General features: G+C 35.1%; 1 protein-coding gene across 4 annotated transcripts in view; it reads right to left on the bottom strand.

Moving 5' to 3' along the window:
* Window positions 1-22,534, bottom strand: part of RAP1GDS1 (Rap1 GTPase-GDP dissociation stimulator 1) — a 168,402-nt gene that overhangs the window by 119,881 nt on the left and 25,987 nt on the right. For 3 of the 4 annotated variants that reach the window (XM_059922450.1, XM_059922451.1, XM_059922453.1), the window contains exon 2: window positions 6,829-6,939. In XM_059922450.1, coding sequence (XP_059778433.1) covers window positions 6,829-6,939 — 111 coding nt within the window. The remainder of the gene's footprint in view (window positions 1-6,828; window positions 6,940-22,534) is intronic. The other variant, XM_059922452.1, reaches the window with a different exon arrangement.

The following is a 22,534-nucleotide window of genomic DNA, read 5'->3' as shown; positions in this document are numbered from 1 at the left end:
TTGTGAAAGATTTCAAGATGGTCTTTCTCATTATTTCAGATTCAAGCCTTTCTGTGACCCCTCTTCTACGAATTCCTGGATATAAATATATTTTAATATATACTGTCTCTTCTTTCTGCTTCTGACTAACATATATCTTGGACCTATATGCTACTACTTCCTTAGAATCTAACCCTAGGATAATGAACTTAAGGTTCATTATTTTAAATGGCCTCTTTTAAAAATGTCCTCTCCTCCACTGAATAACCCAACTATATTTTACTGATGACAATGATGATGATTTTGTTTCTAAGCTGCATTTCCATCATATCATACTGGCTGGTCCAATTCTTAAACCACCCATAATTCAAGAAATGATAGCCTATAAAACTCCAATAGAAATATTTATAAATATTTTATAAAATTTTAAAAATGAGATTCAATATGTAATCAATAATTTAAAAACGTTTAATGAGATATTTTACTTTTGGGGAAGTACTAAGTCTTTAAAGTATAGTATGTGTTTTACACTTATGGCATACCTAAAATCAGACTAGCCTCATTTCAAATGCTCAATAGCCATTTCAGAGAATGGATACTGTATTGGACAGCACAAGTTTAGAAGATTCCTCTGGAAGGCTAATGAGCATAGTATTCCCTGTGTTTTTCCATGTTTAACAGAATTTTTCTATAGCCTTGATACTTACTGAGCACCTTGGCTCAATATAAAATTCTTATTCCTTGAGTTTTCTGAAAATACTGCTCTAATATTGTTTTGCATATTGTTGTTGAAGAGTCTGAAGCCAATCTAATTTTCTTTTCTTTTTAAATAACTTGATCTTTCAGCATGGAAGCCTGGAGGATTTCTCCTTTGTATTTATTTTTACCTTTAAAGTCTAAAAGTTTTGCTAGACTTCTTCGAGGTCAATTTTCACAAGTACATGCTAGGCCCTTTCAACATACAGATTCTGGTCTTTTTATACTTCAGAAAAGTTCATAGTTTTAAATATTAGCTCTGTTTCAATGTTTTGTTTTTCTCCTTGAGGATTCCAGTTGCACGTACGTTGGATCTTTTTGCCTATCTTCTATATTAATCATTTTCTCTTTGATCCTTTATTCTGTCTTCATTTTGCCCACTTTCCTCAATGCTCCTTATTAAATTTTCAGTCACCTCTATTCTTCTTTGGCCCCTTGTAATTTAGTCTTAATTTTTAAAATGATTCTTTTTCTTCATTATCTTCTAGTCAACTCTTACTTTACATCTTCCTAGTAATTATCCACTTTGGTTCCAAGTTTCTGAATTTCTTACCCAGATATTCTTTCTCCTTTTCATATCTGCAAAGGCTTAAGGATGTTTAATATAGGTCATGGTGTTCTGTTACTGATAACCACTTTGTGGGTGGTTTAGGAGAAAAAAATTCAATAACTAAAATGTTTTGATTCTTAATTTTCTGCTTTGTTCCTTGTAGCACCTATGTATGTATATAGCCTGCAATTTCCTATTCAGTGTATAGTTTTTCTTTTCTTTAACTAGCAGTAAAAGTTGTATGCAGTAAGGGTAAGGATGAATTCTCAGGTTTTTTAGTTCAAAAGCTCCCTCTTCCGAACTTAAACCAAAGGGGCTTATTAGTGTGTCTTCTAACAGTATGATTTTCTTATTTCTACAGAACACTTACTTTCTCCATCTTGCATCCTTCTTTCCCTTCAACACCAAGTCTACAAGGGAGAACAGTTTCATCCCCCAAAGTGGCACTCTCCTGATCTGCTGCCTAGGGTCCTGTGTACTTTTAAGTCTCCTCCTTTCGATTCCCAATAGCCAATGCTCCAATTGAATCTAAGGCCAGATCTTGGAATTTTCCCACCAAGTTAAGACTTTTTCTTTCTGAAGGCATTTTTAACTGTAAACTATCACCCCTAGGCTCCTGATTCAACCCCTCTCGTCTTTTCCATGTAGTCTCTGCAGTCTTCATGAACTCTCTCTAAAAATGGGCTCTGAAGCTGAGCAGGCTAGATTTGGATATTAATTTCTCTCTCCTAATAATCTGAAGTTCTTAGTGTATCTCCAGGGCATAGGTTATAGATATTTGATTTTATCTGATTTTTTGTTGATTTGTATGGCTTTTTAGACTGTGTAGAAAAATTCAAACTTAGGTGGCCACCACTACTCTATGGCAATCCAGGGGTCTTAATTCATCAAGAATTGTCAGTGTCTTTTTAGTTGACCATGTTCTCTAGTTTAGTCTAGTCTCCTCTATTCTTAAAATACTACCTTTATTTAGTAAAAACTGAACCTTTGGTAATTTATGATTAGCACCAGTCATAAGCCCTCATTAATGATGGACACAATAACTAAAAGAGTCACATAATACAAAAGTATATAAAGGAGGTGAACACCATAATGAATTTAGCTTGCAAAGAAAACTGCAAATGTATCACTCTGTGATACATTTGATGACTTAGGGTAAAAAACTGAAATCTAGATATTACTGTGAAAGAATTAAGTGAAATAAATTTTCATTTCTACGAAAACAGCAGCAATCTTTCATGCTCAGTAAATGAAGATTTAACAAGGTTATTGAAAATCAGTTGATAATAAATTTCGAAGTCCCTTACTTAAGAAATAATTTTGATACATGACAGTAAGTCTGTTCAGAAATATTAAAGACATAAAGCAGACTAAAAGCAAATGACAACAGACAATTCTTACTGTTAGAGAAGATTTATAATCTACATTAGTAGCTTCTGTACATAATTTGATATGTTTAGGATTATAGCCTAGTAGGGAGCCAAAAATCAACATACTGAATAAAATAAAGAACAAGCGTTAAGAAATAACCTAAGAATTCAACAGGTAGATGAGTATTACGAAGTTAGGAATATGGAACTAGATACTAAATACTTTCTTCTTTAAAGACAAGTAAACTGATGTTCTTTCATAGGGTTTTCTATAGATAATAAACAATTACGTGACACTTGTATGAAATAGGAATTGCCATCGGGCAATTGGTTAAAGTTAAAATACAAAGGTATATGAGGCAATGAGAAAGAGGAAAACAGCCTAATCCGTTAGGAAAAAAATTTAAAGTGGTGCTGGTGATCATGCTGGCACTGTTTTGTGGTTCCCCCAACCAACAAGAACATGGTCCCCATGCTCTTACAGCAGAATAGAATTTTTATTATGAATGGACTGTTAATTTACTTATTTTGGGGCCTTTAATTCATGCTAGTAGTTTGTCTTATAAGGTGGTTTAGACGTCATACTCTCTAAGGACAATTCCTGCCTTAATGTTTAGGGACAAAAATGTGGGCTGTTTTACATTTTCAAATAGGTATGAAATAGAATAACCGACACTACAATTCAACAAGCATTTACTGAGAATCTTCTAACTATTCTCTGAATCAAAAGAGACCAGAATAAACGGGCTGATTTCTTGGCTGGTAGCCTTCATATATTTACTAAAAACATTTTAAAGCTGAGATCTGAAGTATTTATATGAGTGAATGAATGCTTTTATATTAATTTAGATCAGAGATTTACACAAAATGCTTGCTCAAACAAAATGTTTTCCATAAAGTCTAGTACGTATTCAAATTTTCAACTTCTGTCTTTTAAGATCCTTACATATACTAGATTTAATGCCACCCCAAATTTAAGAAAACACTCTGAAGTCATACATCAAAGCAAAAATTCTAATTCAGATTATGATAATCTGTAATGTACAATTCAAATATACTAAATTCCCACAGTGTAAAAACTTAAAAGCATAATTTCTTTCCTTTCAGAAATGTCCTTTCCAATGACAGGTTAGTAAACTGTAAAATAGAACTTTAAGATTAGATTTCCATTACACACATTACCATCTTGTAAAGAATGGAGAAATCATTCTTTCTTGATCAGGTGCAATTCTAGTGCAAACATTGATATTTTTAGTTAAAACACCTGACACTAGGAAGAATTATGAAATTAGAACTTCTCTGTGTAAAAAAAGCCAGTATAGATTCTAAGTTATATGCTTTATAATTTTACCTTTAAGAGCATAGAAGTAGTGACGGATCAAACAGTTTATTCAGGGAAGTAAGAACTTTATAAAATAAACATTTCCCTGGTATTTAAAAAATTTTTCTTCCTTAAAAGCTAGATGTTAATTTTATAAAACATACCAATTAATATCTATAAAATAAATATATAGCTCAAAGGAGAAAATGGTTTATAAATTTTCTTCCTCTGTAATAATAATTTGAAACTATTTTAAAGAAAAAGCAAAAATTTAAGACAATATTAAAATCTAGTTTCTGAAGACACTTTCACATTCTATAAACTCAGGAAAAAAGCTGCACTTTACTCAGAATGTAGTTTTTTATTTTGTAAACCAAGAGTTCAAATTCAAACTCTGTATTCTGCCAGAGCAAGGCAAGTACCCTTACAGGGACTGTTTCCTTATCTTTTAAATGGTGATGTATATAATACCTCCTCATGGGTCTATAGGAAAGATTAGATTAGACAACAGATATAAGTTTGAAGTCTAGTGCTGAGTACACAGTGGACGCTCAATCAATGATAGATATCATTTGTAAGTCAAAGACGGAACATTTGCATGAACCACCTCTTCCTACATCAAATTCTTTTGTGTCCATAGTCTCAGATGTGAGGATAATTATGAATATTTTTACAGATTCTTAAGAAGCCATATTCCTTTTGTTCCCTTCCTAAAGAGTCAATAATTAAATTGGTAGATTCTGTTGTCTTCATTACCACTTTGTAACTATTTGGCCTTAACATTTTATGATACATAATTTCAAGACCATTTTCAATAAATGGGTCCAACGAATAACTGCAATGGGTCTGAAATTTAGTTCAGCAACTATATACACTTGTCGATATTTCCTGAATCTGTTCTTTAAAAAGCTATAAAATTTTGCTTCCTTTTTTAATTTCTCTTCGACAATTTCATCTATCTGTGTACCAGTCTTTCCAGGAGAGGGCTGAGCAAGTCACCACGTATAACCAAGGACATCACCTCCTTGTCCTTCAGGTCCTGAACAAATGGTCCATTTAGAAAATACTACTTGTTTTTAACACAGAAAAAACTGGGCCATTTAAAACAAAATAAGTTATAATAAAACAATGCTTGAAAAAAATGAACTTGAGATACTCAATTTATACAGACTAATTACAAGATCACGTAAATCTGCCTATACAGGCATGTGTAAAAATCAGGTCATTATGTGGTTCTATCCAAAAGAATATTCTGTGATCATGGAAATAGTTTATACCTGTGATCCCCAATAAGGCAGTCACCAATCAAACATGGCTATTGAAAAGTTAGACTAAAGAACTTAATTTTTAATTAAATTTAATTGTTAAAATTTAAATAGCCACCTGTATCTACTATAATGGAGAGTACATCCTTACAGATTCTCTCTTATTCTTTTTCTTTACCACTGTGACCCTTATCCAGATGTTTTTACTGAACTCCTTATTTTAAATCCCTTCTCTGATATCTCTAAGATTAAATAGCTTGACAGAATTATAAATCTCAAAAGCAATTACTAAAACAGAATTTTAAAAGCTAGCCTTAAATGTGCTTTTTGATGAAGAGTACTGTAATCAATTATTTTAAATTTTCTAATCACAGTTTACTAAAAAAGAAAAAAGAAAAAAAAATGCATACATATCAGAGTGCTTGAAACTGAACTCTAACAATACAGTCTATACTTCCTCCTGAATTATTTGTCAGGTACATAATTAGTCCCAGGATAAAATAATGGCATAATTAAAAACAAGTACAGGGGCTTCCCTGGTGGCGCAGTGGTTGAGAATCTGCCTGCCAATGCAGGGGACACGGGTTCGAGCCCTGGTCTGGGAAGATCCCACATGCCACGGAGCAACTGGGCCCGTGAGCCACAATTACTGAGCCTGCACGTCTGGAGCCTGTGCTCCGCAACAAGAGAGGCCGCGATGGTGAGAGGCCCGCGCACCGCGATGAAGAGTGGTCCCCACTTGCCGCAACTAGAGAAAGCCCTCGCACAGAAACGAAGACCCAACACAGCCATAAATAAATAAATAAAAGAACGTGAATTTCTTTAAAAAAAAAAAAAAAAAAAACAAGTACAGCATAAACCACAGTACAACCAAGGAGAATTAAGGAAACAAATGAAAATTATTCTGTATCTGTCTATTCATTGTGATAATACAGAAATTAGTGAATAGAAATATGATGGATCAAATGTAACAATACAATGTATTAGTCAATGAAGAGTTGTATAATTTTTATCTCTAGTATTATTTACCACGCCACCAAAGATCAAGTGTTACCTCAGTTTTACGGGATTTTTGGATGACTACTGATGGCTCTTTCCAATTAAACCTAAGCATACACATTATTTTAAAGTAAAATGATTAAAAAGATCTCAGAAAAAAATTTTCAAGTGTTTTAAGCTCCCTCTCTGTTTCTTTCTTTTTTTTTTTTTTTTTCAAAGCTTCCTCTCTGTTTCTCCTCCCCACATGTAAACACAGTCTTTTTTTAAAGCATAAATGTAGGTGTTAAGAAGAAAAACAACTTTGGCGCTTATCTGTTGAGAACTGCCTCTCTCTGGGACAGGTATTAATGTCATCACCACCAATCAATTCCTCCTTTCTTCTGCCTATCAACTTGGCTTTCAGTATCCTGGGGGAGGCGAGGTAAGTAGGAGGGTGAACATGTAAAACAATCTCAGTATTCAGGGATAGGATTCAAAAGAATTCAAGTTATGTGAATGTAAGTTATGTGCTAAACTATATACCAATTTCTGAATGACTGTTGATTTGATTTTTTTGTTTGGCATTTGAGTAAACATAATAAAACTTACTATTTTGAGCCAAGGCTTGAAGTAGACAATCCAAGCATCCTTCTAAACTATCATCAGTTCTGTCAACAGCTGTTATCTTCAGCTTCTTCAAGGTATCACTGAGATTATCTGCTTAGAGAAAAAAGAGCAATCAGAAACCTCTCTAACCATCATGTTACATGATAAACAGTACCACTAACAGGCATAAGGCTCCCATTATGGTGAATTAATTTCCACATACATTCCAAAATGGCAATGGACTATACGATTACATATTTTTTAAATAAAATTTTATCCATTTAACCCATATAAAATTGGGCTTCCCTGGTGGCGCAGTGGTTGAGAATCTGCCTGCTAATGCAGGGGACACGGGTTCGAGCCCTGGTCTGGGAAGATCCCACATGCCACGGAGCAGCTGGGCCCGTGAGCCACAACTACTGAGCCTGCGCGTCTGGAGCCTGTGCCCCGCAACGGGAGGGGCCGCGATAGTGAAAGGCCTGCGCACCGCGATGAAGAGCGGTCCCCGCACCGCGATGAAGAGTGGCCCCCGCTTGCCGCAACTAGAGAAAGCCCTCGCACGAACCGAAGATCCAACACAGCCAATCAATCAATCAATCAATCAATCAATAAAGTAGCTAAAAAAATAAATAAATAAATAAAATAAAATAAAATAAAATAAAATATTCATTCTGTATCTGTAAGATACCAAGAATATTCCATAGATAGTCACAGAACACCTTTTCAGCATTCTTGTACCTTATTTAGCTTGTTCAGGAACAAGCCATGGTTAACTGAAAAAAACAAAAGGTCTACAAAAAATTACATAGCTTTGCAAATAATACTTTATTACATTTTTGGCTTCCTCTGTTGTATTTTAAATACATAAAATGAAAATGAAGGTTTAGAAAAGTTTCAAAATGATATGACTTAAAATAATAAAGTCTGATGACTATAAAACCTGTTTTAACACAGCCATTTAAAAAACGCTTCAAAGTACTGCTTTAAGACAAAACATGTACATTTTGGATTTTAAAGCAATGCTCTCCTCCTAAATTATACATGGATTCCTCTAGACCATAGATTGTTAAAAATCTTTTTACACTATTAAAAATTATTTAGGACCCCAAAAGATCTTTTTAAAATTTTTTATTCAAGTATAGTTGATGTATAATGTTATATAAGTTACAGGCGTACAATATAGTGATTCACAATTTTTAACGGTTATGCTCCATTTATAGTTATAAAATATTGGCTATATTCTCTATGTCGTACAATGTATCCTGGTAGCTTATTTTATACATAATAGTTTGTACTTCTTAATCCCCTACCCCTTTACTTCCCCTCCCCCCTTCCCTCTCCCCACTGATAACCACTAGTTTGTTCTCTGTATCTGTGAGTCTGTTTCTTTTTTGCTATATTTATTAGTTTGTTGTATTTTTTAGATTTCACATATTAATGATATCATACAGTATTTGTCTTTCTCTGACTCATTTCACTTAGCATAATACTTTTTAGGTCTGTCCACATTGTTGCAAATGGCAGAATTTCATTCTTATTTTATAGCTGAGTAGTATTCCATTGTGTGTGTGTATATATACGCACAGACACCGCCCCCCAACATCTTCTTTATCCATTCATCTGTTGATGGACACTTAGGTTGCTTCCATATCTTAGCTACTGTAAATAATGCTGCTATGAACATTGGGGTGCATGTATCTTTTCGAATAAGTGTTTTGGTATATATACCCAGGAGTGGTAGTTCTAGTTTTATTTTTTTGAGAAACCTCCACACTGTTTTCCACAGTGTAGCAACAATTTACATTCCCACCAAAAGTATACAAGGGTTCCCTTTTCTCCACATCCTCACCAACATTTGTTATTTGTGTTCTTTTTGATGACAGCCATTCTGTCATCTCACTGTGGTTCTAATTTGCATTTCCCTAATGATTAGTGACGTTGAGTATCTTTTCATGTGCCTATTGGCCATCTGCATGTCCTCTTTGGAAAAGTGTCTGTTCAGGTCTTCTGCCTATTTTTTAATCAGGTTGTTTGTTTTTTGATGTTGAGTTGTATAAGCTGTTTATATATTATGGATATTAGTCCCTTATTGGTCATATAATTTGCAAATATTTTTTCCCATTTAGTAGGGTGTGTTTTCATTTTGCTGATGGTTTCTTTTTCTGCGTAAAAGCTTTTAAATTTAATTAGGTCCCATTTGTTTATTTTACTTTTATTTTCTTTACTTTAGGAGATGGATCCAAAAAAATAATGCTGCGATTTATGTCAAAGAGTGTTCTGCTTATGTTTTCCTCTAGGAAATTTATAATTTCTGGTCTTACATTTAGGTCTCTAATCCATTTTGAGTACAGTTTTTTATATGGTGTTAGAGAATGTTCTAATTTCATTCTTTTCCATGTAGCTGTCCAGTTTTCCCAGCACCACTTACTGAAGAAACTGTCTTTTCTCCATTGCATGGTCTTGCCTCCTTTGTTGTAGATTAACTGACCATAAGTGTGTGGGTTTATTTCTGGGCTTTTTATTCTGTTCCATTAGTCTATGTGTCTGTTTTTGTGCCAGTACCATACTGTTTTGATGACTGTAGCTTTATAATATAGTCTGAAGTCAGGGAGCGTGATTCCTTCAGCTCTGTTCTTCTTTCTCAAGATTGTTTTGGCTATTCAGGGTCTTCTGTGTTTCCATCCAAATTTTTAAATTATTTGGTCTAGTTCTGCGAAAAATGTCACTGGTATTTTGACAGGGATTGCACTGAATCAGCAGATTGCCTTGAGTAGTATGGTCATTTTAACAATAATAATTCTTTCAATCCAAGAACACAGCATATCTTCCACCTGTTTGTGTAATCCTCAATTTCTTTCAACAGCGTCTCATAGTTTTCCGAGTACAGGTTTTTTTACCACCTTAGGTAAGTTTATTCCTAGGTATTTTATTCTTTTTAATGCAATGGTAAATGGGATTGTTTCCATAATTTCTCTTTCTGATTGTCAGTGTATAGAAATGCAAACAAATTTCTGTATGTTAATTTCATATCCTTCAACTTTACCAAATTCATTGATGAGCTCTAGTAGTTTTCTGATGATGTGTTTAGGATTTTCTACGTATAGTATCATGTACAAAAGAGCTCTTTTTTCAAGTATTTATATTGATATTTAACATACTAAAAATTAAAAATGAGACTTTTAAAGACTTATTTTAGTAATTAATTTAAGCCTAACAAATATAAAACTATTATCTGTTAACATAATTATATTTTTAATGAAAAATAATTATATTTCAAAACCAACTTACTGAGAAGAGAGGCATTTTTCTACATTTTCACAAATCTCTGTAATGTCTGCTTTAATAGAAGAAAACTGGATTCTCATAACTGCTTCTGTACTCTATCTTTATAATTTGTTGTTTTGGTTAAGTAGATGAAAAAAATTCAGCCTCACACATATACATAGTTGGAAAACAAGAGAGTATTTTAACAGCCTTTTCAGATAACAGTGGATATTCTTTGACACTGCACTAAAACTTGATTAGTGGTAGTTTTTTAAAGGTTAGTTACCATGTGAAATCTGAAACAATATCACTGAGCTCTGCCAACTGTTACATGAAAATCCATTGCTCTTTTGCATTTTGAATCTTTCATGCATGCAACATGTTTATCATCAATGCATTGGTCATTTAAAAAATTAGGTCATGGAGTTATGCATATCTTCCAAACACTGACACATTTCATTGTACTATTTCAAAATATCACATTTGTTAATATCTTCACTAATCTTTTTTAAAGACTAAGTACTGGGAAGCTGTCAAGCTTAAGGTGATACAAGTTTTCCAAAATTCTAATTTTCTCTTAAAACCTCTAATTTTATCACCAGCAACAGATACTGTCAGTTGTTTTCCTTAAATGACAAATTAACCTCATTCGTGAGCAAATATCTGCCAAATATGAAAAGCCAGTTCGTCTCTCTGTTCTTTCAAATTAAAAAAAAAATGTTATTCCATGAAAAAAAGTATCTCAGTCAGCTCACAACTCAAAAGATTGCACAGTTGCTTTTCTTAAAAACAACCATCAGACGTTACAATGCAATGCAAGTGTTTTCTGTGTACTTCCCATTTTATCACATAGTATATTTTTAAAATGTGTATAAAAAAGTTGAGAGTTTTAAAAACATTGTTTTTCCTGCTTCATCATGGACATTCTTAAGTGAAACTGGTATTTTTTTTTTTAACCTCAAGTATACGATGGTAAAGAATACAATAATTACTAGTTATTGTAGTTTGGTGCTACTACTAGCCTGATTCACACATACTGAAGCACCAGCAATTTTTTACCCACAATTGCTTTTGCACCACTGTCAATGCAAAAGTCAATACAGTGAAAAAAGACAAAAAATATCTTTTGATGATACCACACAAATAGTTTTGACCTCACGGGCACCCTAATAGGATACCAAGGACTCCTGGGATTGCTGCTTTAGTATTAGAATTTTAGGCATTTTCTTACTTCAAAGTAAGGTATAAATTTTAATAGACTTTTGTACATTGCCAGCTCATGACAATTCTAAAAATAAAGTGGAATTCCCTATTATAAAATGAGTGGTAATTTATTTTCCAGGTCAACCCAGGAAAAAGTAGACTTAAAAACTTACATTAAATAATACTAATATGCTCTAGTGATGCCTCGTACAACTGTGATTAACCTAGTAATCCTAAACCTACTTTATAAAAAATCCCAGGTTATCATTCACAACGAATGTTAATATTTATTTTCTTAAGAGGGCTTAAATAGTTTTGAGAAATTGATTTTATTTCCCTAAAGGAAAAGAAAACTATATTCAGATGTATGTCTTCTAGTAACTAAAAAGAAGTTGTAGGGCATCATATCTCAGATATACTTGTTCAATCTTATTACATGGATATTAGGTTGATTTTTCTGAAATAAAGTATGAATAATATATCATATCTAAGTTCATACTACTAAAAGTAATAAAAAGTAATTACCACAACACTGAGGAAAAAAGATATAATGTTAGTCAAATGATAATAATACATCAAAACTATGAGTCAACAAGTAATAAAAGTAGTTAAGACGTACTTAGTACTACCTATATTGGCATCTGGATCTGTTGTACTTGTTTCCTTTCCTTCATTCCATCCCCAGTGCTCCTTGTTTGACATCCCTTTCTTATCAAGTTTCAGACTAACTGTCACAACCCCAGAGACCATCGTTGTTCTTCTAAGTCTTCTCTTCCCCAACCCTCCAGGGTTATTCTGTATCACTGCATCCATCCTTCACAGCACTATTCACAGTGTGCAGTTATATATTCTTTTGTTTAATTGGTAATATATACTCCTCCTCTATATTGTACAGGACACACTGTTAACTAGAGTCATTGCACTATACCTATTACTTGGCACAAAAAGCCAGTAAATATTTGTTAAATTAACTAAGTGAATAAGGGAATGAATTCCTTACTTGCAGAAAGCTGTCTAGTTACCATCCTTTGTATCACACACTTATGAGCCAAAGTATACCAATAGGGAAGGGAAGGTAAATGTTACCTGCTATGCAACTACACTATGCACTCCATATTATCAGAAATAGAAATACAGGATCTTATATTTTAATATAGGAAGATATCAGTGAAGACAATTTAAGTACTTAAGAATATAAAATATATAACTAAAAAAATACATAGAACATTCCATTTTTAAAAAACTTCTACTCAGTAAAAAAATCATTCAGTCTCTCCATAGAAATAATTATATGCCTACTAATGATGTGGGATCTTTTTAGGAAAAGTGCATTAAATTCTTCATCCAGAGACAACCAACGCTGTCAACAGAATTATTACAAATTTAATGTATTTTTTAAGCACTTAAAATGAACGAACAGGTTGGTACTTAAAAAACTCTTGCTGTGAATCTGTTTATAGTGTCAGAATGTTGATATCTGGACTGGAATAGTGATTACATAAGTATGTACATTTGTCAAAGCTCATCAAACTGTACATTTAAAATCTGTGCATTTTAGTCTGTGTGAATTATACCTCCTTAAAAGATCATACTGAAAAGTAAAATGACTGGGGCAGTAACCCCTTTCCCACTGGTCTCAAGCTTCCTTACAGGGAATTTTTACTACAGTGACACTTCTTCTGGCTCCTCACTTGGCAACTGCCACCTTCATTCTCCAGGAGGGGAATGATTTATCTGATTAACAAGTTGAGAGAGAAGAACTGGATATGCATGGCTCAGCCCCTTCTGGGCTCCTGATTTTTTAGTAGAAGGGGCAAGAATTCTCTGTTCCTCCCCATCTTTGGCTGTCCAGCTGCACCAGTGACAAGATTACTAGTAAATATATTTAATTCAGCCCTGAAGTATTAGCCATTCCTTTGTGACTATACAAATAAGCTCTGTTCTTCATTCTAGACTTCACCAATTTTAAAGCAGTTATTCTGAATTCCAACAGAGAACTCATCTGCTTATATCGCCAGTGATTCTGAATTTGGGTAGGGAATGGGGGTATTATTTTTGGACTCCTTCAAAGCATGACAGTACATCTCAGTAGTGAATCCTTACCATCCAAATTTTTTGTGTGTGTAAATCCAGATTTCCATATTTTATATTTACTTATGATTTAAGACACTGTAATTATTCTAATAGAAAATTTCTCAGCTTCTGGCTAGTGGGGAGGGTAGAGACAGTAAGTAGAGAATGATAATTTTCATGGGAAGTTCTAGTATTAACAAGTATTAACAACTAAAATAAAAATTTTTTCCTTAAAATAATAATCTTTTCCTTATATTACAACACATGGTCTAGCTTGTCTTGTGAAAGAAAATATGACATCTTCAAAGAGTTAAAGCAGGGACTTCCCTGGTGGTGCAGTGGTTGAGAACCCGCCTGGCAATGCAGGGGACACAGGTTCGATCCCTGGTCCAAGAAGATCCCACATGCCGCGGAGCAACTAAGCCCGTGGCGCCACAACTACTGAGCTTGTGCCTCTGGAGCGCACGAGCCACAACTACTGAGCCCGCATGCCACAACTACTGAAGCCCGCGTGCCTAGAGCCTGTGCTCCGCAACAAGAGAAGCCACTGCAATGAGCAGCCCGCGCACCACAATGAAGAGTAGCCCCCGCTCGCTGCAACTAGAGAAAGCCCGCGCGCAGCAACAAAGACCCAACACAGCCAAAAATAAAATAAATAAAAATTAATTAATTAATTAATTTAAAAGAAGGCGTTAAAGCAAATTTGACTTTGGTCCTTAATTCTCTGTCTCCTACTTCTTAACAACTTAATCACTCTTAAAACCACAATCTAACCAAAGTGTCTAAAACTCTATCAAAATTAGTCTGGCGGAGACACTAGAGATGTGTGCACACAGAGAAAGGACCATATGAGGGCACAGCAAGAAGGCGGCCATCTGCAAGCCATAGAGAGAAGCCTTAGAAGAAATCAAGCCTTCTAACACCTTGATATTGGACTTCTAGCCTCCAGAATTCAGCCCTCCACGGCTCGGCAGGGCAGCGAGCCTCTGGGCACCGGCCCCTCTGCTCCACGGAAAAGATACAGTAGAAATATATCTACACATGGAACTGCTCCTACAGAACACCCACTGAACACTGGCAGAAGACGTCAGACCTCCCAAAAGTCTGAGCTGTGTGGATGAAAGGCTCTTGGTGCTCCAGCCAGGCTTCAGGGCTGTGCCTCTGAGGTGGGAAAGCCAACTTCAGGATACTGGTCCACAAGAGACCTCCCAGCTCCACGTAATATCAAACAGCGAAAATCTCTCAGAGATCTCCATCTCAACATCAAGACTCAGCTTCACTCAACGACCAGCAAGCTACAGTGCTGGACACCCTATGCCAAACAACTAGCAAGACAGGAACACAGCCCCATCCATTAGCAGAGAGGCTGCCTAAAATCATAATAAGGCCACAGACACCCCAAAATACACCACCAGATGTGGACATGCCCACCAGAAAGACAAGATCCAGCCTCATCCACCAGAACTCAGGCACTAGTCCCCTCCACCAGGAAGCCTACACAACCCACTGAACCAACCTTAGCCACTGGGGACAGATACCAAAAACAACGGGAACTACGAACATGCAGCCTGTGAAAAGGAGACCCCAAACACAGTAAGATAAGCAAAATGAGAAGACAAAAAAACACTCAGCAGGTAAAGGAGCAGGGTCAAAACACACCAGACCTAACAAATGAAGAGGAAATAGGCAGTCTACCTGAAAAAGAATTCAGAATAATGATAGTAAAGATGATCCAAAATCTTGGAAATAGAATAGACAAAATGCAAGAAACATTTAACAAGGATGTAGAAGAACTAAAGAGGAATCAAGCAACGATGAAAAACACAATAAATGAAATTAAAAATACTCTAGACGGGATCAATAGCAGAATAACTGAGGCAGAAGAACGGATAAGTGACCTGGAAGATAAAATAGTGGAAATAACTTCTGCAGAGCAGAATAAAGAAAAAAGAATGAAAAGAACTGAGGACAGTCTCAGAGACCTCTGGGACAACATTAAACGCACCAACATTCGAATTATAGGGGTCCCAGAAGAAGAAGAGAAAAAGAAAGGGACTGAGAAAATATTTGAAGAGATTATAGTTGAAAACTTCCCTAATATGGGAAAGGAAATAGCTAATCAAGTCCTGGAAGCACAGAGAGTCCCATACAGGATAAATCCAAGGAGAAACACGCCAAGACACATATTAATCAAACTATCAAAAATTAAATATAAAGAAAACATATTAAAAGCAGCAAGGGAAAAACAACAAATAACACACAAGGGAATCCCCATAAGGTTAACAGCTGATCTGTCAGCAGAAACTCTGCAAGCCAGAAGGGAGTGGCAGGATATACTTAAAGTCATGAAGGAGAAAAACCTACAACCAAGGTTACTCTACCCAGCAAGGATCTCATTCAGATTTGATGGAGAAATTAAAACCTTTACAGACAAGCAAAAGCTGAGAGAGTTCAGCACCACCAAACCAGCTTTACAACAAATGCTAAAGGAACTTCTCTAGGCAAGAAACACAAGAGAAGAAAAACACCTACAATAACAAACCCAAAACATTTAAGAAAATGGGAATAGGAACATACATATCAATAATTACCTTAAATGTAAATGGATTAAATGCTCCCACCAAAAGACACAGACTGGTTGAATGGATACAAAAACAAGACCCATATATATGCTGTCTACAAGAGACCCACTTCAGACCTAGAGACACATACAGACTGAACGTGAGGGGATGGAAAAAGATATTCCATGCAAATGGAAATCAAAAGAAAGCTGGAGTAGCAATTCTCATATCAGACAAAATAGACTTTAAAATAAAGACTATTACAAGAGACAAAGAAGGACACTATATAATGACCAAGGGATCAATCCAAGAGGAAGGTATAACAATTGTAAATATTTATGTACCCAACATAGGAGCACCTCAATACATAAGGCAAATACTAACAGCCATAAAAGGGGAAATGGACAGTAACACAATCATAGTAGGGGACTTTAACACCCCACTTTCACCAATGGACAGATCATCCAAAATGAAAATAAATAAGGAAACACAAGCTTTAAATGATACATTAAACAAGATGGACTTAATTGGTATTTATAGGACATTCCACCCAAAAACAACAGAATACACATTTTTCTCAAGTGCTCATGGAACATTCTCCAGGATAGATCATATCTTGGGTCACAAATCAAGCCTTGGTAAATTTAAGAAAATTGAAATAGTATCAAGTATCTTTTCCGACCACAACGCTATGAGACTAGATATCAATTACAGGAAAAGATCTGTAAAAAATACAAACACATGGAGGCTACACAATACACTACTTAATAACGAAGTGATCACTGAAGAAATCAAAGGGGAAATCAAAAAATACCTAGAAACAAATGACAATGGAGACACGACGACCCAAAACCTATGGGATGCAGCAAAAGCAGTGCTAAGAGGGAAGTTTATAGCAATACAAGCCTACCTCAAGAAACAGGAAACATCTCGAATAAACAACCTAACCTTGCACCTAAAGCAATTAGAGAAAGAAGAGCAAAAAACCCCCAAAGCTAGCAGAAGGAAAGAAATCATAAAGATCAGATCAGAAATAAATGAAAAAGAAATGAAGGAAACAATAGCAAAAATCAATGAAACTAAAAGCTGGTTCTTCGAGAAGATAAACAAAATTGATAAACCATTAGCCAGACTCATCAAGAGAAAAAGGGAGAAGACTCAAATCAATAGAATTAGAAATGAAAAAGAAGTAACCACTGACACTGCAGAAATACAAACGATCATGAGAGATTACTACAAGCAACTCTATGCCAATAAAATGGACAACTTGGAAGAAATGGACAGATTCTTAGAAATGCACAACCTACCAAGACTGAACCAGGAAGAAATAGAAAATATGAACAGACCAATCACAAGCACTGAAATTGAAAGTGTGATTAAAAACCTTCCAACAAACAAAAGCCCAGGACCAGATGGCTTCACTGGCGAATTCTATCAAACATTTAGAGAAGAGTTAACACCTATCCTTCTCAAACTCTTCCAAAATATAGCAGAGGGAGGAACACTCCCCAACTCATTCTATGAGGCCACCATCACCCTGATAGCAAAACCAAACAAAGATGTCACAAAGAAAGAAAAGGCCAATATCACTGATGAACATAGATGCAAAAATCCTCAACAGAATACTAGCAAACAGAATCCAACAGCACATTAAAAGGATTATACACCATGATCAAGTGGGGTTTATTCCAGGAATGCAAGGATTCTTCAATATACGCAAATCAATCAACGTGATACACCATATTAACAAACTGAAGGAGAAAAACCATATGATCATCTCAATAGATGCAGAGAAAGCTTTTGACAAAATTCAACACCCATTTATGATAAAAGCCCTGCAGAAAGTAGGCATAGAGGGAACTTTCCTCAACATAATAAAGGCCATATATGACAAACCCACAGCCAACATTGTCCTCAGTGGTGAAAAACTGAAACCATTTCCACTAAGATCAGGAACAAGACAAGGTTGCCCACTCTCACCACTATTATTCAACATAGTTTTGGAAGTGTTAGCCACAGCAATCAGAGAAGAAAAAGAAATAAAAGGAATCCAAATCGGAAAAGAAGAAGTAAAGCTGTCACTGTTTGCAGATGACATGATACTATACATAGAGAATCCTAAAGATGCTACCAGAAAACTACTAGAGCTAATCAATGAATTTGGTAAAGTAGCAGGATACAAAATCAATGCACAGAAATCTCTTGCATTCCTATACACTAATGATGAAAAATCTGAAAGACAAATCAAGGAAACACTCCGATTTACCACTGCAACGAAAAGAATAAAATACCTTGGAATAAACCTACCTAAGGAGACAAAAGACCTGTACGCAGAAAATTATAGGACACTGATGAAAGAAATTAAAGATTATACAAATAGATGGAGAGATATACCATGTTCTTGGATTGGAAGAATCAACATTGTGAAAATGACTCTACTACCCAAAGCAATCTACAGATTCAATGCAATCCCTATCAAACTACCACAGGCATTTTTCACAGAACTAGAACAAAAAATTTCACAATTTGTATGGAGACACAAAAGACCCCGAATAGCCAAAGCAATCTTGAGAACGAAAAATGGATCTGGGGGAATCAGGCTCCCTGACTTCAGACTATATTACAAAGCTACAGTAATCAAGACAGTTTGGTACTGGCACTAAAACAGAAATATAGATCAATGGAACAGGATAGAAAGCCCAGAGATAAACCCACGCACATATGGTCACCTTATCTTTGATAAAGGAGGCAAGCATATACAGTGGAGAAAAGACAGTCTCTTCAATAAGTGGTGCTGGGAAAATTGGACAGGTACATGTAAAAGTATGAAATTAGAACACTCCCTGACACCATACACAAAAATAAACTCAAAATGGATTAAAGACCTAAGTGTAAAGCCAGACACTATCAAACTCTTAGAGGAAAACATAGGCAGAACACTCTATGACATAAATTGCAGCAAGATCCTTTTTGACCCAGCTCCCAGAGAAATGGAAATAAAAACACAAATAAACAAATGGGACCTAATGAAACTTAAAAGCTTTTGCACAGCAAAGGAAACCATAAACAAGACCAAAAGACAACCTTCAGAGTGGGAGAAAATATTTGCAAATGAAGCAACTGACAAAGGATTAATCTCCAAGATTTACAAGCAGCTCATGCAGCTCAATAAGAAAAAAACAAACAACCCAATCCAAAAATGGGCAGAAGACCTAAATAGACATTTCTCCAAAGAAGATATACAGATGGCCAACAGACACATGAAAGAATGCTCAACATCATTAATCATTCGAGAAATGCAAATCAAAACTACAATGAGATATCATTTCACACCGGTCAGAATGGCCACCATCAAAAAATCTAGAAACAATAAATGCTGGAGAGGGTGTGGAGGAAAGGGAACACTCTTGCACTGTTGGTGGGAATGTAAATTGATACAGCCACTATGGAGAACAGTATGGAGGTTCCTTAAATAACTACAAATAGAACTACCATACGACCCAGCAATCCCACTACTGGGCATATACCCTGAGAAAACCGTAATTCAAAAAGAGTCATGTACCAAAATGTTCATTGCAGCTCTATTTACAATAGCCAGGACATGGAAGCAACCAAAGTGTCCATCATCGGATGAATGGATAAAGAAGATGTGGCACATATATACAATGGAATATTACTCAGCCATAAAAAGAAATGAAATGGAGGTATTTGTAATGAGGTGGATGGAGTTAGAGTCTGTCATACAGAGTGAAGTAAGTCAGAAAGAGAAAAACAAATACAGTATGCTAACACATACATATGGAATCTAAGGGAAAAAAAAAAAAAAAAAAAAAAAGGTCATGAAGAACCTAGTGGCAAGATGGGAATAAAGACACAAACCTACTAGAGAATGGACTTGAGGATATGGGGAGGGGGAGGGGTGAGATGTGACAGGGTGAGAGAGTGTCATGGACATATATACACTACCAAATGTAAAATAGATAGCTAGTGGGAAGCAGCCGCATAGCACAGGGAGATCAGCTCGGTGCTTTGTGACCACCTAGAGGGGTGGGATAGGGAGGGTGGGAGAGAGGGAGATGCAAGAGGGAAGAGATATGGGAACATATGTATATGTATAACTGATTCACTTTGTTTTAAAGCAGAAACTAATACACCATTGTAAAGCAATTATACTTCAATAAAGATGTTAAAAAATAAAAAATAAAAAAAAGAATAAATAAATAAAAATAGAGAGAGAAAAAAAAAATTAGTCTGGCAAAAGTCTTAAATGATATCTCGACAAACACAATGGACTTTCCTCAATTCTATTATTTGACATCTTACTTCAAAACGCCAGTGTCTCTAAACATTTGTTCTTGGTCTTCTTCTCTATCTGCCCCTTTAATGTTAGCATGACCATGGTTTTGCCCAGAGTCCTCTTCTCTCTCTGGATAATATATAAATGTTCACCAGAGAATTAGAATAGTATGCTGATCATCAGCAAAAACCAAATAACCCAATCAAAAAATGGGCAGAAGACCTAAATAGACATTTCTCCAAAGAAGACATACAGATAGCCAACAGGCACATGAAAAGATGCTTAACGATGCTAATTATTAGAGAAATGCAAGTCAAAATACAATGAGGTATCACCTCACACTGGTCAGAATGGCCATCATCAAAAAGCCTACAAATAAACAACAAGGTCCTACTGTATAGCACAGGGAACTATATTCAATATCCTGTGATAAACCATAATGGAAAAGAATATAAAAGAGAATGTATATATATGTATAACTGAATCACTCTGCTGTACAGCAGACATGAACACAACATTGTAAATCAACTATATTTCGATTTAAAAACAAAGAATAGGGTATTCATTGACTATTAGGAATAGAAGAGATCTGTGATCTTCTGGATCAACTTTCTCCTTTTATAGGGACCTACAGAGATTTATATTCCAAGGTCACTCAGCAAGTATGCAGGATTGCTGTCGCAGGTCTCATTTTCACTCTTTTACTACTTAAATGATCGTAGGCAAGTTAATATTTAAACACATGATAGTACGTATAGATAGGGTAGCTTATGAACTGCAGAATGTGTAATGAGAATTTAATGATTTAAAATATTGAGTCCTATGTGATTGAAAATGTACATACGTCCCACGTGGCCACAAAACCCTAGCATTTTAAAGAGGTAATTAAAATGAAAATGTGAAAAAAAAAAAGTCTACAAATAATAAATGCTGGAAAGGGTGTGGAGAAAAGGGAACCCTCTTACACTGTTGGTGGGAACGTAAATTGGTGCAGGCATTATGGAGAACAGTATGGAGGTTCCTTAAAAAACTAAGAGTTGCCACATGATCCAGCGCATGTATCTTTTTGAATTAGAGCTTTCATCTTTTCCAGATATATGCCCAGGAGTGGGATTGCTGGATCGATCATGTGGTAATGACCTATATGGGAATAGAATCTAAAAAAGAGTGGATATATTTATATGCATAACTGATTCACTTTGCTGTACAGCAGAAACTAACACAACATTGTAAATCAACTCTACTCCAATAAAAATTAATTTAAAAAAAAGATACATGCACCTCAGTGTTCATAGCAGCACTATTTACAATAGCCAAGACATGGAAGCAACCTCAATATTCATCAACAGATGAATGGATAAAGAAGATGAGGCATATATATATACAATTCAATATTACTCAGCCATAAAAAAGAATTAACTAATGCCATTTGCAGCAACATGGATGAACCTAGAGATTATCACTCTAAATAAAGTCAGACAGAGAAAGACAAATATTATATGATATCACTTATATGTGGAATCTAAAAAAATAGTACAAATGAACTTATTTACAAAACAGTAACAAACTCACAGAGAAAACAAACATGGTTACCAAAGGGCAAGCGGGGGGGAGGGATACATTGGGAGTATGGAATTAATTAACAGATGTACACTACCATATATAAAATAGATAAACAATAAGGATTTATTGTACAGCACAGGAAACTATATTCAATATCTTGTAATAAAATATAATGGGAAGGAATAAAGAGAATATAGATATTTACATATATGTATAGCTTAATCACTTTGTTGTACACCTGAAACTAACACAGTATTGTAAGTCAACTCTACTTCAATAAAAAATATTAATTTAAAAAATAAAATAAATACATAGAATGTTATGCTGCCTCTCCTTCTGTCCTTCCTTCCTTTATCCAGCTGGACAGATAACTTCCTTTATCTATCCAGCTATCTACCTATCAATGTAAAGAACTGCCACTTTTTAGGCCTTGTTACATTTGGATAAAATATGACTGCAACTTCTGATAACCCTGATCAGCAAGCTAGCTCTCATTCCAAGTGTCTCCTCTTAGAAGCCCTTGTAAAAGACATTAAGACATAAAGATATGAAGACAGCTATACTTTCCTGCTAGAACTTTGAAACAATCTTGTCCAGACTTTTCTCTCCCAGTCCTGTATACCATTAGGCACCAGAGGCTCTCTATGCTCCAATTTCTCTATTCTATTAGCCAGAAACTCAATTTGCTGGTCTTTAAGTGTGTACTGCAATGGAAGAGTTTCAATAAGACCTAAAATTTTACAGCTAT

Source organism: Balaenoptera ricei, chromosome 5 (genome assembly GCF_028023285.1).
Source record: "Balaenoptera ricei isolate mBalRic1 chromosome 5, mBalRic1.hap2, whole genome shotgun sequence".
Lineage (NCBI taxonomy): Eukaryota > Metazoa > Chordata > Mammalia > Artiodactyla > Balaenopteridae > Balaenoptera > Balaenoptera ricei.
This window is presented reverse-complemented; position numbering and strand designations above follow the sequence as displayed.